The 17,337-nt window shown below is 38.6% G+C and overlaps 2 protein-coding genes across 2 annotated transcripts in view; both read right to left on the bottom strand.

Annotated features, from left to right (window-relative positions):
• BBS5 (Bardet-Biedl syndrome 5) overlaps positions 1-6,418 on the bottom strand; it is a 13,216-nt gene extending 6,798 nt beyond the window's left edge. Inside the window, exons 1-5 of the mRNA XM_009278558.2 lie at positions 5,955-6,418; positions 4,236-4,318; positions 3,323-3,388; positions 1,431-1,480; positions 628-755 (exon numbers count right to left, since the gene is read on the bottom strand). Coding sequence (XP_009276833.1) covers positions 628-755; positions 1,431-1,480; positions 3,323-3,388; positions 4,236-4,318; positions 5,955-6,016 — 389 coding nt within the window. The 5' untranslated portion in view covers positions 6,017-6,418. The remainder of the gene's footprint in view (positions 1-627; positions 756-1,430; positions 1,481-3,322; positions 3,389-4,235; positions 4,319-5,954) is intronic.
• A 320-nt stretch (positions 6,419-6,738) lies between these two features.
• LOC103898391 (collagen alpha-1(XXVIII) chain) overlaps positions 6,739-17,337 on the bottom strand; it is a 38,998-nt gene continuing 28,399 nt past the window's right edge. The window contains exons 27-36 of the mRNA XM_009278663.2: positions 16,138-16,206; positions 15,378-15,446; positions 14,449-14,529; positions 13,595-13,630; positions 12,405-12,441; positions 11,722-12,279; positions 10,834-11,075; positions 10,163-10,244; positions 8,394-8,566; positions 6,739-6,825 (exon numbers count right to left, since the gene is read on the bottom strand). Of these exons, the coding sequence (XP_009276938.1) occupies positions 6,739-6,825; positions 8,394-8,566; positions 10,163-10,244; positions 10,834-11,075; positions 11,722-12,279; positions 12,405-12,441; positions 13,595-13,630; positions 14,449-14,529; positions 15,378-15,446; positions 16,138-16,206 (1,434 nt within the window). The remainder of the gene's footprint in view (positions 6,826-8,393; positions 8,567-10,162; positions 10,245-10,833; positions 11,076-11,721; positions 12,280-12,404; positions 12,442-13,594; positions 13,631-14,448; positions 14,530-15,377; positions 15,447-16,137; positions 16,207-17,337) is intronic.

Raw genomic sequence — 17,337 nt, 5'->3', positions numbered from 1 at the left:
CAGAGGAGGGTCAAAAAAATGATGAAGGGGATGGAACACCTCTCCTCTGAAGAAAGGCTGAGAGAGTTGGGGTTGTTCAGCCTAGAGAAGAGAAGGCTTCGGGGAGACCTTATTGCAGCCTCTCAGTACTTAAAGGGGGCTTATAAAAAAGATGGGGGCAAACTTTTTAGCAGGGCCTGTTGTGACAGGGCAAGGGGGAATGGCTTTAAACTAAAGGGGGGGAGATTTAGACTAGATAGAAGGAAGAAATTTTTTACGCTGGGGGTGGTAGAACACTGGCACAGGTTGCCCAGAGAGGTGGTGGGTGCCCCATCCCTGGAAACATTCAAGGTCAGGTTGGACGGGGCTCTGAGCAACCTGATTTAGTTGAAGATGCCCTTGCCCACGGTCATCTAAAGGATGACCTTTAGAGGTCCCTTCCAACCCAAACTATTCTATGATTCCATGATTCTATGAATTTGTGATCATTCTCTCCCTTCCTTTCAGAGATTGCGTTCTCCTCTTTTGGGAAAGTTTCCTGAATGTTAAATTTGGGCAGTTATATACCCGGTCCATCAGCAGTAGTAATCCCACATATTTGATTAATTGAATTTTGTAAATGAACAAACACTATTTTAAGTATGCTACCTGTGTACAGCAATAACTGAAGTGAAGAGTCTGGGACTGCCGGGGACAACATTGGTAAATATGAACTCAAACCGTGTATTGTTACATTTAGTCAATATATACAGAGCTTCCGTCTGCCCTCGTAATTTCTGTAAGGAAAAAATGAAATTTAACATTTTGACAATATAGTAGCTTGACTGTACAGGCAATAAATAATCTTGACATATTTTCTAAATAGTGTATCTGAAGGTGTAATCCTGATTCTACCACTGATTACTGATGTCTTCAACTGAACTCAGTTTTTTTGGAGAAACTAGCAGTTCCATCAACAGTAGAACTAATGAAGCCTGCCTGCTATACATTTGCAATATCATGACTGAAACAGTATTTTTGGCTTTGTTACCATGTGGCTGCCCAGGGAACCTACATATCTCCCGGCTAGTTCTTTGCTGCAAGCCAAACAAATGGCTTCACAGTTGCATGTAATTCAGGCTACGTATTTGAGAGCTTTCTTGCACAAAATTAGTGCCTCTCTAGACCTTTGTTAAATTTAGACACAATGAGCCAACATGTGCTTGATTTACCTAGCGGGGAGAAGAATCACCAGTGTGATTACATGAGTTTTACTGCCTTAGGAAGCTGACTAAAACCACACTCCTATAGAAATGTAAAACTCTCTCAACTTGTAAAACTGAACTTCCACTACTATTCTATTACTGTTCTTGCAAGTAAACTTTCAGATTATTGTTGATATAATACAGTAAGTACAAACAATGAATTACAGCTCCTTTTATTCTTTTTAAAAAGTATTTTTTGAAACTTACCGAGTTGGCAGTTCTTGTGGTTATATTTATAATGCAGTTGTAACCAACAGCTAAAAGTTAGGGGAGAAAAAAAAAAAGAACTGTTTTGAGAACAAGAAAAAATAATAGTCAAAATTACGAAGTACAATATTGAATTCTGTAGCACAGGTTTGGATGCTATTTGTGAGAACTGCACATTATGGTTAATGGTCTGGGCCTTCATCACAAAATCAAAGACTAATTTAAGCTGGAAAGGACCTTGGGAGGTTGTCTGGTCCAATGCTCTTCTCAAAGCAGGACCAACTCCATCTGGCTGCTCAGGGTACCGTCCAATTGAGTTTTGAATATTTCCAAAGAAGGAGATTCCACAACCGCTCTGGGAGCCTGTTCCACTGTTTGACTGCCATCATTGTGAACGTTTTTTTCCTAATATCTAATCAGAATTTCCCTTGTTTCAGTGTTTAACTTCTGCCTCAAGAAGGTCTGTTTCATCATAATGTTGCCCATCAATTTTACGCTTATAAATAAAACTTTCTACATCGATATACTTTGCAGAAGAAGAAGAGCTAAGGATATGACAAAGAAAAAAAGCAGCAAAATGGGAAGTGTAAGTGGAGAAGAAACAAAAAGAAGAGGAGGATAAAACAGTTACAAATTTCACTTTACCTCTTCTACAGTAGTGCTCTGATACAAAATAAAACCAGAAACAATCCCAGCCATTCTTCCTAAAACAAACGGATGCACTAAAATGGTGCTGGGCTAAATCTGAATGTCAATGACAGTCCTGCTACTGATACCAATAGCACAGCCAGGTTCCAAAAGAAAAAAAAAAAAAATCAAAGGAGAACTAGAATTGTGGCAGCAGTTATGTAGATAAGAATATTCAGTCTTTATGGAATTAATACTTAAGAAAATACCAGAAAAAGACTATTTCCTAGGTTGCTTATGAGAAATTTTCTAAAACTAAAAGAAACAGCAATGGTCAAAAATGGCATCCAATAAAATATTATTTTTTGTCTATATATTCCCTTAATGTAAGAAATAATGCATTATCTTGAAAGCTAGAGAGTATTTTAAGCTCTAAAAGCCATAGGTTAGACTTCCTTGAGCTTCTATAGGGCTGAACTACTCCATAAGCTTCTTTGTGATCTCCTCTAAAAAGTTCTATTCTAAGTCTTAAATATACAAACAAACAATTGTTTTTAATTTTATAAATACATATAAAAGTAGCAGTGTGTGTGTGTACACTTGTAGGTGTGTACACGTATGAGATAGCAAATGCAGAAAAGCAAGCAGACAGAGGGCATAAGTTTATATACATTATGAACAGAATACAGATTTTCAATACTGACTGGCTATTGGGAACTGAGCGCTGGAAATAATATGGGTACAAAGTAAGTGCATGCTGCCCCTGTTTCAGCAAATTCAATTAAATATGACTAGACCCGCTAGCTACTCATACAGTTAAAATTAGAAGCTTCTTCAGAGCTTAAAACAGTAAATTTGGAAAGGCAGTTACTTGTGGGGAATAAAAACTGTAGGACAATACAGAATGTGAATAAACAGGTGGCAACAGGAAGTACAAGTAAAGCAAGGTGTGAAGAAACTCAAACTTTTGTTTCTTTCTAGAAAAACGAATTAATCCCACATAGGCCGAATAAAAATATGTCTGAAGTACTCTTCAATTTATGTTCTGAGAAATTAACATTGAATATTAATATTTTGCTATGAATTATTGTAACAGTTCCTATATTACAAATAGATTCATCAGTAACAGTTTATTTCAGACTTTACAGAGCAACAGAACTATACTTCACTATTCTGTACTGTAATTAATACTATTGTGAAAGAACAGTATGCCACCACAAAGGAAACACAGAATTTGCAGTTGTTTAATAGGAGATGATACTTACAGAGATTGACTCTGGGCAATGACAATGAGCGCCAAATAATCCGCAAATTTGTCACAAGCAGTCTACCTGGAAATAAGGAGTGTAGATATTTTTAATCTGAATAACTTCTATTAAATTAAATGTTCCATTCTATGGTACATATTTACCTCTAGTTTTGAAACACCAGAATATTCCTTCCCCTTGATACGAAAAAGAAGAAAAGCACAGGACACCCCAGCAGAAAAATCACTGATCACTTTTTTTTGTTTTTGAATGCTAGGAGAGAAAATCCAGCAAGGAACAAATGAAACAACCTCTAATATATACCAGCATTCCTCAAAAACAAACCAAGAACAATTACTGATTTCACATCCACCTGCCTATAGTAAAAATGCAGAGACACAATCAGTGCAGAACTGCTCTGGGGAGGAGAAGGGGAAGGCAGCGAGTTAACTATCGCAGCTGCCTTCATGAATAACCTCACCCCTTTATGTCACGTGCAAATTTCTTTGATTTTGTACCCTGTACATCAACACGTCCAACTCCAGGAAGGGTCATCTCAGAATGCTGGAGCTTCATGCCCTTGCACACACACTATATATATCCCTTACTGATTCAGTTTAAATCAGGTTAGGAAAAACTAAGCATTAAACAGGATTACAGCAAAAGATCACCACAATGTTTATAAATAGATTATTCTTACAAGGCTTTCAATTCTAAACAAATTCTGAGACAAGATTATCACCTTCCTATAACTTTGAACAAGAGATCCTATTTGAAAATACTCCAAGGGGAGACAGATCTGTGAAACAGGCAGGATCTATTTTCTGCAACAACCATCGATACAGAGTTCAATGGAAACCAGACAGGGCTTTCATGAACCTACACAGGATAAATATTAGAAAGTTTACAATTTCCCTGAGCATGCAGTTACCTCTGTCTCCATTGTTTCCTTTGGTATCTTCTACAGACTCTAAGCAGTCTATAAGGACCTCTCCAGGTCTCATTTTCATTTGTCTAAAAGAAAATAAAAAAATTACCTAATGAAAAATAGATTGGATTTATCCTCCAAAAGAAGGCCATTTCTATTTCCCCACTTTGCTTTCCTTTCCCCTTTTTTTGCTTAGTGCATCATACAATGAAAAATCCACATATGCACACATACATACAAATCAACATTATATACCTGAAATTGTTGTCACTACACCTGGCATATGAAAAATATTAATACCTTTATTAGTAAATTCTAACAATAAATAAATGTGTAGCAAATATGACCAAGCAAATTACACTCCAGAATAGGGAGAAAGTGTGTGAAAATGGGAGGGAAAAGCAAAAAAGTTGCATTCACATAATTTTTAATGGATAGAGTTTGTTGCCTCTTGCTGTACTTTTACATCATAAGGAGTGGAGCTAGGCTCAGGAAAGAATAGATGCCCTCAAAGGAAATATCAGATGTATACCAACACGTGAAATGTTCTGCTAAATTTTCCACAAAGGGTGTGGTTTGGGTTTGGGTTTTTTTTTCGTATTTTGCTTGATTTAACTGGTCTAACCACTTAATTATATAACAACAGGTGTGGTGTAAAATTTTGCTGTATTTTAATTGCATTGTGTAAGGTAGCCAAAACTCTTCAGTGTATTGGCATGACAAAAACAAAATGCATTATGAGGAGTGAAATTCCATGAGATACTACTGGAGATCAGGATCGAGACACCAGGTATGGCCTCAACAATACATCACCAGAACAGCACAAAAGATATTAGACAGGAGGTAGCAAGAATAGTAACATTAGCATTAAAGAAAATACGGAAGCAGGCTCTGTCTACATGACAATTCTAAAAGAAAATAACACAGAACTGCTTAAACATCCAAGGTACAATTTCATGTTTCTAAAATTACTGCAGGCAGCATGCCTGAGGGACAAAGGGTGTTCTCAGTAGGGTCAACTGAGTAGGAGGGAGATGAAGCATGACAATACACTTTCAGCCTCCACCCCCAAAATCAGCACCAACCAGCTGCTAATTTGTAGTTCCATATTACAAAAGCTATGCAGGGTTTTGCCACAGAAACCAGAGCAGTTTTATGTCTCAGATAAGGCTGACAGCTCATCAGAGGTCAAGGCCTACGGGAGTGAGTAAGCACTGCCTCAGCGAGGATGTACCTGACAACCCTTCAGCTCTGGCCCCTCGGAGGCTGCACAGCCACTGCCCGTTTCCGTGAGCTCAGGCTGCCAACACCACGGCAGGGACGCCGAGTCCTTGTTACCAGTGACTGGTACTGTCCCCTCAGGCACACACCTTAAGTTTGTTTTTACTTCTCAGCGACAGGTAACTCTACGGGCGGCTGGGAAAAGAACACCCTTCCCTCAGTCCTCCAGTGTACAACCTTTTTATTTTTTGTTTTATAGACTGGAAACGGTGACTAGACTCCACCTACCAAAAACTCCTCAGCCAGCCCCCCCGAGTCTCAACGGCCACACAAACCTTTTCCCGCTCTGCCAGGAAAACACGCTCCCCCCCCGCGCCGCCACACTGGGAAGGCTCCCAGCATGCACCGCGCCACTAATGGCGCCCGCGCTCAGCCTACTGACAGACGCCGGACGGGTCCGAAAGCCCTGCTGTAAGGGGAGGGCAGGGCAACGACACTCACTGCGGGGAGATGTCGAAGCGGACATCTCTGTCCTCCCACAGCACGTCCAGCACCGCGCTCATGGCTGCCTACCGCAGCGCACCTCTCCCTCCGGCGAGTCCGCGCGCCGCCGTGGCAACGGGGGTGGTCTCTCGCGCTCTCGCAGCGATCGGGATTGGCTGCGGCGCTGCACGTGGGGGCGCCGTTCGCTCTCCCGCCTGCCCTAGGCCCGCCCCCAGCTCGGCTGAGGTGGCGGCCGCGGGTGGCACTGGGCTTTGTGGTCGTGGGGGCTGGGCTAGCCCACCGCCTTCCGCGCTCTGGCCGTCGTGCGTTGTGGCCGACCCGGTGGCGTGCTTGTACAGCCTCGGCAACGCCAACGGCTTGGCGTTTGTGAACGTTTTGTGAAGGAGAGCGGAGTGCTCTGAGCAGTTGGAACGTGTAGTAGTTGCAGCTTTTCTTCGCGTCTTAGTTTTGTTTGGTAAGGTAACATCGGGCATGGTGGTGTTGGGTTGACGGTTGGACTCGATGATCTTAGAGGTCTTTTCCAACCTCGATGATTCTATGATTCTATGATTCTGTGTATTGCCGTGGACGCTCGTTAAACCAAACCCCTGTGCAGTCGCTAAACCTAAAACCTGTGAAACCCTCGCTTACTCTGTAAATTACAGCTCTAAGTCCTGTGGTTTTTGTTGTTTTTTTTTTTTTTAAACTAGATGGGATGTATCGTATTTTTAATTTGGAATAACTTGAGAATTGTATCTAGCCAAATTTTAATTGCAGTATCCTACCAAATAAAAAAATACTCTTAAGAATCATAGGAAGAAACTTGTCCTTTGACAGTTGCTTCCCTGGAGCTGGTCCCTGAATTGGTGAGGAGCCCGTTGCGACCCACCTGGAAGACGATACAAACTTGATGAAGTAAAAAACATTGTCGGCGCTACCCGTCCCTCCTCCTCCTCTCCCTCCGCCCTGCATCCTCCCGCGCTGGCAGGGGGAGCGGCGTGCCTCTGCGCCCAGGCGGGGTTCTGCTGCGGCCCCGGCGGGAGTGCGGCCGGGGGCTCTTGAAGTAGGAAGGGTAGCGCGTGTTTGGCTTGAGGCCAAATTCCATTTTTTGTTCATCTGCCAGACTTACCATTTGTTCAGGAAAACAACCCACAAACCCAACCAAAAATGATCATCGGGTTTCATATGCAGGAGTGCCTAATCTGAGACGTTCAGTCTTGTTAAGGGCTGTGGCAGAAATCCAGTTACATCATCAGGAGCACATTACACAGTAAGTGTAGTTTAGCTGTGAGGTAAGTTTTTAGTCCTGTAAAGGTACCGTTATCCATTCTCTGTCCTGGCAGTAAAACCAGAAATGTTTTATTAGAAACAAGCTTTTAAGTATATAAGTCAAGTAATAGGAAATACATCATATACAGGCAGACGTAAATCTAAAAAGCAATATGGCAGTGACTGGCAATAAAGAATAAACTCTATGCTGCGTTTGATGTTTTGAACATAAGTTTAAAAAGTTTTTTAAGAAAGATGAAAATACTAAAATGCATTTAAAAATTAGACTTGGCTTTCAGAAGAGAAACACATGTCAAGGACCACTTCAGACATGAACTAACCTAATTTAGTGATGCCAGCTATTGGTGTAGTCACTGCTATAAATGTGGATGTGTTTTAACTGCATTTGTCATGTATCTTGCTAGCTAATAGAAACTGAGGAAAGTTTACAGAAAAAAGGACTAAATATAACTGATGTGGTTGGGAAAGGTGGGTGGCTGAGCCACCTCTCTTGTCTTGTGACCCAGAGAGCACATAGGCCACAAGTTGATGCTTTTGCTGTATTTATCTGTACTGAGTAGTACTCTGCATGTAATTTGGAAATTGATATTTTATGCTTGAAATATTAAAATAGGATTTGCTTGAAATATTAAAACAGGATTTGTGGGAACACTTTCACTTAAAAAAAGTGAAGTCTTCATTGCAGAATCCATGCCAAATATCAGATTTCTGTAACAGAAAGAAAAGAAATTACATAATTTTAAAGATGAAAGATTGCTTTCCAAAGCCATATATATAATTTAAAATGAGGTATAGTTAGTGATTGTACAATGGTAGTATTTAAAGATCTAGGTGAAGGAAGGGCAATTACTATGGCAAATGCTATACTAGTCTTACTATATCTTAGTAAAAAGGAAGTTTTGTGCTCTTGATACTGCTGAAACATTGCTATTTTGTTACATAAGGACTACATCATACAATATATGCAAAAAAAATTAAAGTGAGCTTGCATAGGTAGACATTTTTTTAATTAGTGAGCATATGACTTCATAATGTTAACATTCTTTAAATTAGTGGGTTTGGTTTTACATACCATGCTGGATACTTGATAACAAACCCAAACAATCAGTAGCTTCAACTTGCTCGTTATTAATACAGAAACAAATTCCTACCTCCAGAAAAAAATACACAAGCCTCTCTACATTCCTCTTCACTCTCAAAGCGATTTGCATTTCCATCGCAGCCACCATACCAAAACTGAGCACAAGCATTGGCTTGTTTATCGTAATACCATTTTATGATATAAACACGGCATGGCCCTTGATCCAGCCTTAACTTGCACTGGAGGTCCAGGATACTTTCTAAAATAAAGAAAAAAAGGAATAGAAACAATTCAGTTTGTAAAAGACAATTGTATTGCATAGATTTTAACTTTCAAACTCTGGTTTTATTTTAATTTTTTCTGCTAATGTTATACAGCAGTTTAAGATTCATTTTTACTTCTAAAGATGTTAGCATTGAAGGCAAGTTAAAAGTGCATCTTAGTAGGTCAAGTAAACTGTTCCTTTACTGGCATGGTTCTAGTAACTCCAGAAATAATAGTATTATGGCTCCACATACAAGAAGAACAAACAATATGAATCTTATAATTTTGAAATCTAATTTTTGAAATTTAATTATCAGCAACCAGTCTTGTGAGCAACCCAAAATTGTAAGCCAAAGAGCTGTAAGCTAGTTGTATCTGCTGTTTTCGAACCACAAGTATGACCATCATCCTTCTGCAGTACATTGCTTCAGTACATTAGTTCTCTTTGTGGTGTGGGAGAAAAGGCATTAGAATAGTGAGAAGAATATAAAACTTTAGTCTTTCTTTTGTAAGATATTTGTGCTACTTACCTAATACAATGGTAGTAATTATGTACATACTAGTTAAGTTTGAACGTAAAGCTTGTTGGTCTAATGATTCCTACAGATATGCATTAGAGGACTGTGACATACTAATCTAGTCTCACTCACTGTAATAATACCATGAGATAGAAAATACTCTTCCTTCAAGTTTAATGTTGTGACATCAATATTCTGTCTTCGGCAATTAGTATCTTGACACTTTAAAAAAAAAAAAGTTATTGCCACAGACAGAATAATAGGCATGTCCATGTTCCCAGGGAGCATGGGAACATGTTTCTATTGCTCTCTTCTGTTGCTCCCATCATAATACACTATTACTGGAACTCAAAAGTGTGAATCCCCCAAATGATGAACAGAATACATTTGGACATTTCATATAAAAAGAATCAATCCTTTGAGCAGTCAGCTAATTACTATACTTTCCTTCAAATGACTAAACACCGTTTTTTCCTATTTCTTCTCTGAAGGAGAAATCTGTTTTCCGTCCAATTCTGAAATCATTATCTTCTCTGTCTTTAATGAAGCTTCCCATCTCTACAGACTGCTCCTTCTCGGCTGATGAATTACCTGCTCACTGACCCACCTCAGCTAGCTTCTCTTGATGTCATTTATGAGCTCTGTCTCAGGTTATAGCTGACCTTGCTTCTGCTGTAAGTGGAGCGGTGGGATTTGGAATTTGGGAAGACAAGAACTGGTGAACAGGCTGGACAAGAACTGCAACTAGGATCTATTATAAAATCCTGAAATGAATTCTCTTCCACAGCATGGGCTCACGAAATCTTCAGAGGGTGGAACAAAATTATGCTGATTTAAAGCCTTAGGAAAAGTTAGTATCAGGATAAGAGGGAACAAAATGAAAAACTAGTTACGATCTATAACCTGGTCTTGGTGTGAGCCCTGCAGTTGAAAGAGATGATGTCATCACTTTGTCTGATGATGATGGTTTAGATGGCAATAATGGTACCACAGCTGCAGGTGAAAAGAAGCAGAATGAGACATTGATTTTTTTCATCAGCCAAAAATGAAGAAATGATTGATGATAAAAATACCTCTAGTGTCCACTGTTAGCAAGGATGAGTGTTCCTTTTCCTCTTGTTCCGCTTCATATACTACCACAGGAGGTGCTTTGGTCTGAAATAAGCATTTGATTTTCTTTGTTTTTCAGATATTGTGAAGTGTCTCAAAATGAACAAGCCCTTCCTCACTCAGAGGTTTTCTAATGTTTTTCCTTCCTATTTACCCTGACTTCAGCGTTAAGAATCAGGATTTTAACCTCACCTCGTTGGTTAACTAGGAGGGTTGTCAATCCTAAACCTGGCATATATTTTTTTTTAGTTGACCTTTACAGAATTTTATTTATAAACTTAAAAATATAGACTACAATTGAGTTTAATTACTATTCTTAGACTTAATTATTACAGTGTAATTGCATTTTAATAACATTATGTTTCACACTGTGGCACAAATATTACTGTATTAAACACAGGAATAATAATCCTTGTAACAGTATCAGGAATAAATTATAGCCATTAGATAACTGCCTGCATGCCACATCAGAACTCTTACTCGGAACAACCAGCTCTGAGCATACCAACTTAAAGGAGCTATTACAGTACCTGTCCTGTAGAAAAGTAGGGGGAAAGTTACATATTACATCAGGCAACAGAGAAGGATACATATATAAAACTTTTGCTCATTAAAGCCTGCTGAATTTTCATACCGGAGCTAATGGTTGAGGAAGATCGCCAAGACTCAGAGGACTTTCTACTGTAGATACTCCAGCTGTCTGTGCTGAAAGTGATTGGCTATTAACATTGTTGTTCTGAAGTATGTAATGTAAAGAACTTGAAGACACTGAATGGAGAGATGGTCCACTTATGCTTGCACCATTTCCATTACGGTTGTATATTAAGGTACCATGTTCATCTTCACAAAATTGGTTGACTAATTTGGACTCCAGAGCTGTTTAAAAAAAAGTAAAAAAACTCATCATACTGAGAAATTCAATGTATTTTTTGAATTTGGATTATTTACATGTAATCCAGTACTCCTTTGAATTATTTATATGCATCTAAAGATTATTCCAGTTTGTCTGGACTATGGCTTTTATTTGTCACAAATTTGCCAGCCCGTAAGTCCTCTACATGGTATAGAATACAATGAACTCACTTAAAGGTGTTCATCTGAGCTTAGTAACAACTACTAGTTGGTAGCAGGAAAATAACTGCTTACGTTACTCGTGAATAACCCAATGAAAATGAGTTATTTCCCAATGAAAATGAATAAGTAGAATTTACAGCAGTGAGTTTGATTCTGGTTTCCAGTCCAGCAGATTTACAGCTTAGAAAGCTAGAGTTTAAGCAGCTGTTTTCCTACACTGTAGGTGACATCCCCTGTTAGCGTGATGAATCATTGCCCTGTAACGTGACTCCTTAAAAGAAGGGAATCTGTATCTCTAGGTTCCTATTACTTTGCACCTTGTAACTAATCCTGATCAGCATCAAAACAAAACATACCCACAAAGATAATGCTTTCCCCGCCCCCCCCCCCCCGGCCCGGTTCTGAGAAGCATCAGATACAATGCAGAATAAAACTGCAATGAACGCACCTGGAAGGGTATTAAAGTCATCAATGAGATACATGTGTTCTCCGTCTGGATCTGAAGCAATCAGATTTAGTTCACGCACAAACTCAACCTGTGTTGGATCTGAAGTATTTACAATTCCTATTGCGTACATTTCGATGTTTGCTGCATGAGCCTCTCGAACAACAATATCTAGTTTTACAGCTTCTCTGTTGTCTGCTTGGCCATCTGTTAGCACAATAGCTACTTTTCGCACTCCCGTTCGAGCACCAAAAAATCCTTCCTGGGTTGCTTTACGGATAGCAGTTCCTGTGTAAGTGCCTTCTCCCATGTATTGCATTTTTCTAACTGCTTGCTTAACATCCTGTTGAGTTGTATACTTGTTGAGACCAAATTCTAGCCGAACTTCTAAACTGTATAACACAAGGCCAATTCTGGTAGCATTTCTGCCTACGGTTACTCTGTCTACTAAAGCGGTTACAAAGTCTTTGATAATCTCAAAATTTTCTGGTCCCACACTCTCAGAGCTGTCAATCACAAATACAAGCTCCATAGGAATTTCCTTACATTTAATACCGCAACCTGCAAAGGAAAAATAAAAAAACAGATCATGATGACTTGACTTGGTATCCTTTTGGAAAGGAGAAGAATGTAAATGTAATGAAGAAAAAATAGAATCTGAAATTAAAGATTTCCTGAGTACTTACCACATATCTCTTTAATTAATTTAATTATATCTTCTCTCTGGAGATGAAAAAAATAAATATAAAAATATTTTGCAATTTGCCTCTTTCAAATAAGGCATAATATTGACGCTACCAAACACTTTGTTTATAACGAATATCTGTGTCCTACAGGGACTTAAGAAAAATCTTACTGTTTAACTTTCAAACCTGACCTTTCAAGCGTGGAATGAGTCCCACATTTTACAATTAACTATTTTATATGGCATGTAAGAATTATTAACTTGACAATACAGTAACACCTCTATCTAAAACAATTAACTACTGTTATTGTAAAGAATGTTTTGTGATGATTTGGTTCTCATTAATGCCTGAAGTCAAAACCCATTCATATTTTACCATCTGAATAATATGGATGTCCCTTTTAAATGTATTGGGAGTGGAGAAATAGACCCAACTTCAGGAAGCGTATTGCTTGTAGTGAGCTGGCATATGACAGAGAGCGCCAACACAGAATGGAATTGGGATTTGTGAACCCTAGTGTACCTGGCCCACTGTTATCACCCAGCTTTCAGCAGGAAAAAAAAAAAGCTGCTGCCTTCAGAGCTGTCTGTTGAGAGAAGTGATAGCTTCCGTGACATGCAAGCAAAGTGTTTCTCATTATTAGAGCAATCATTTGTTACATTTTTTGAAGTGCATGACAGGACTCATTTGGCATTGAGACAGTCTTTCAGATACAACCTTTTGCTACTGCTGCTCAGCTTCCATCATAAACCTCAGTAGTATTTATATACTCACTGACACGCTTTACTGAATTTGGGTCTAGTGCAGTTCAGGCTTAGCAGAAATGTAATTAAGTTTATAGCATGATAGACCATGACAGATTTGAAGATCTTTGCTCTTTAGACTCTTAAATACTTTAAAAAAAACTTCCCTGCAGCAGGTACATACCTGGGTCATCTAACACTAACTGTAAAAGAACACGTAGCAGAAAAATACCTAAAATCACCAGGAACTTTAAATTCCATTTCAGCATGAAGTAGATGAGAAAAAGTCAGAAACCTTTGCGTGGTTTCTTTCTATATTGTTACTGAGACCACTTCTAGTCAGAAAGCTCTTTCCAAAATAATTAACATAGGATACATTTCATCTGATAGTATCTTGTATTGTTTATATCTTGCCGTAATGGGATTTAAATAATGGAATTTGCTTACTGTTAGGCCTTGCTCTCCCTTTGGTCCAGTTTTGCCCTGTAACAGTGATTGTTAATTAAGCTACTGCAATTAGTTAGTGACATTGTAATTCAGAATATGGCTTCATCAATACCATTATTAGAATAATATTTGGCCAATAAGAACTTTGGCTCGAAAAAGTAGTGTTCTTGTGATATTACCTTGTGCATGCAGTATCTACAACCTCCTAAGGTGGTGAGGTTTTTATGGGAACTGGATGACCTCAAGTCTCCCACTGGATCACTGATTGTCAGTTTATATTAGAAAGGGAGAATCTGTGCAAAATTTTCCTGTCTACCATGTTGTGTTTGTTTCCTTTCTCAAGAGACTGTATACCTGCCTGACACCCTGGAATGATCAGAATTCTGCTTCATCATGTGTGAGTCTAATCAGGCCAGTGTCAGGGCAAAAACGGCAATAGTGTTTATGTATCCCTACTTAATAGCATGCAAATGTCAGAATAGAAGGGCACCACATTTTGCTTTCCAGCTTTTGGGGACCTGCCCATCAGCAGAAGTTACCATTTTGCCTCCCTTCCATCTGTTCATCAGCTTTGAGGGAAAGTCTGAGCTACAGTTGGTAGCCATAGAATAGAATTGCATAGTTTTGTCTTAAAACACGGCAACTGTCTTTCACTGCCTTAAGAAAGAAACCACATCTGTGGGAAGTAGGATATTCAGCACGGAAATGTCTTCTTTATGCTTTTAAAGGTTTTCATAGTTTCAGTTTCTTAAGTATTTCAGATTATATGTAGTTAAACAGCAAGAAGAACACACAACCCAGCTTTATTTTTAAGCAGTTTAAGAAAACAGACATGATAAACCTGAGTTACTCACAGGTTCTCCAGATAAACCAGGGTCACCCACATCACCTTTTTCTCCTTTTTTCCCCTTTTCACCTGTAGCTCCTCGATCTCCCTTTAAAACCATGTTGGTAAGCAGACAGAAAGTGTAAGTCAGTTTTTATTACACTTTTCACATTTCTTTCTAGCTGCCTTTGTCGAATTCACCTTCAGCTTCTGACATGAGTTAGAAATCTTTGTTAGAGATCATTTAAATCAATTGGTATTTGTGAATTTCGTTAATAACTTGTAGTATTGGCTAAGCATTTTTATGGGAAAAAATAGCTGAAGCAGTTTGAACAATGAAGCATCTCAAACAAGTACATGCAGACAGAGGAGTTTCATGGGATATTGCATGATGGAAATTATTGTCTGTGTCTGAGAAAAATAAGATAACAGTAGGGAAATTGAGAAGAGAGGCAAGGACGTGGTTGCAATGAATAATGGGAATATCACTCCGAGAAACCTTTTGGCTCAGAAAAGGTGTTTTTGGAATAGCAAACAGCTGAATTAGTGCCTCCTGGTTTAATTTTTAGTAGGCTATGGGACTTTGTACAGCCTCTGAGCCGATGTGGCCACATCCAAAAACTGATTCCAACCCACATTTCTCTTTTTCTTAGCATTGATGTAGTCCCCAAATTTTGCATAGTGGGTGGGTAAAAGAAAGGCAGTGATATTAAATCTAATATCTATACTTCTTCTAATTGCAGTAGAAGATAAGCCTCATATGATATTAAAATAAGCAACACTGAAAGAGATGCTGCTAGAAAATATTAGAACCATCACCGTGAATGACTGGGGTTTTCCCAAGTCCCCATTCCTTTTTCACAGAATTCATATGCCTTCAATGAGAGCTGACTGTAATGAGCATTTTCAGTATGTTGGCTTTGGTCTAGGACATTATCTCTGATTTAGATATCATACCTTTTGTCCCAAAAGCCCTTCTCCAGGGGGGCCTCGTGGTCCTGGCATTCCTTGAATTCCTTGTTCCCCCTAATGATAATCCAGGTAGTGATATTAACCCTTTGTAATCATTCATCATGCATTAATTTTAAATGTTCAAAGAGTGTTTCAAACTGCATTTTTTTTTCTTGAGACAATGTAGTAGCTAGCTTATATTTCTCAAATACTTCATCAGTATGTCTACTCTAAAGATATATAATATTGAAAAACCGCATGATCATTATTGGTTCTAATTCTCCTGTTCCCTCTTTCCATCCCATTTTATTCCTTCTCATTCCCCCTTTCTTATTTCTGTCTTTTAAGTCTGTCTCATCTGATCTATACTTTGGGTAAAAGTGCATATTACAGGGAAAAATTAGTATTACACATAGATTCAGGATGGAGACTCTTTCTCTACCATAGGTGGTAGTTCATATAACTACTTCAGACTGTCTCTGTGGGCATGAAAGTTGGGGAAGAAGGAATGGTATTTTTAATTTTTTAAGGCTATCTTTCACTGATAAAAGATGCCTCTGCTTCCTTCTCCTTCAATACACACACCCTTGGGCTTATTTACAGCACTAGAGACAGAACATACTTTGTAGGTGCTCATGTTATCCTTCTCATTTTCTAGCCTGAGGCTCTCCTCATATAAGAAACAATGTGAAATCTCCTTAACACTCTGATGGTCAGGTTGACCACTCAACACAGGTTAAATATTAAAGACACGGAGTCTTTTTACCTTAATTCCTTGAATACCTTCACCAGGAGGTCCCAGAGAGCCAGGTGGCCCTGGGCGTCCTACGGTTCCCTAGAGAGAAACCCTGCATATGTTAAATACAATATTCATAATAAAAATACACAATAAATTGTTATACCACCATGTAATTTGCTGTCCATCCTCTACCAAATTGATGTGTTTTTCTAAGTAATGAGGATAAGATTGCTCTAGCTGACAAAGACTCTTTTTATCCTTTATCAGATTATTAAAATCCAGTTTATACTTCAAAGGAGTCAGCGGGGCTTAATGCTCATTGAACATGAATCACCTTGCTGATAGAGATATACATTGCATTGAAGGATGGATTGTATTGGTGGGACATTGGGGACTGAATTAAGATTTAAGAGAGGATTATTATTGTTGTGTTATCTTTCATCACCACTAAGTTTACACAGTAAGACCTATAGACATACATACTAATGTGGCATTGCAAATAAACACTTGTTGCTACTTTATAAGCTATAAAGGCCATAAGCTAGTTTTTAAAAGAACTCTAGAGAAAATGTTTCAGTTGCATATGTTATTCATAGGAAGCAATCAAAACCCACATAGTAAAATATTAATTTTATACCTATATTGCTATTCCAGTATCCCTGCATGAAATTCTCAGTTTCCTCTTTTGTAAGGATCCTGTGCACATGCCAGTCCTTGGGACTAGCACTGGCTGGGGAAGTGCTTCACCACTGCTTAGCTCTGGACCTAGCCTTCATGCCAATGTGAACTGAATCTCTGGGACCAATAAGCCACATTGTGCAGGTAATACATTATTATGTTGCAAAATCTTTGCATTTGCCCTTGTTCAGTTCATTTACATTTACATTCTAAAACAGTTCTTTTGTATTAATAGACTTCTAAAGCTGAGCTGTAGGAGCATAAGAGTTTCCAATTTGGGAGGTTTCACAGTGAAAATTGCTTTTTATAGTTACAATTATTTCCAGGCCTTTGTTATAATTACACAAATAATCCTTTTTGCAGGGATTGGTCATCATATTGGTCATTGGAAAATTATTGATTTACTTTATACAGTAAAAAAGAGGTATTAATTCTAGAACTCAACAGTATGCCTGTAGCTGTAACAGTAGTATAGGCAAGACATGATAAAGTGCTTGCCAGGCCATTAATTCTGACCAATGCTAGGTCTGAAAATTTCTGCTCTACTCA

Source organism: Aptenodytes forsteri, unplaced genomic scaffold (genome assembly GCF_000699145.1).
Source record: "Aptenodytes forsteri isolate BGI_AS27 unplaced genomic scaffold, ASM69914v1 Scaffold257, whole genome shotgun sequence".
NCBI lineage: Eukaryota > Metazoa > Chordata > Aves > Sphenisciformes > Spheniscidae > Aptenodytes > Aptenodytes forsteri.
This window is presented reverse-complemented; position numbering and strand designations above follow the sequence as displayed.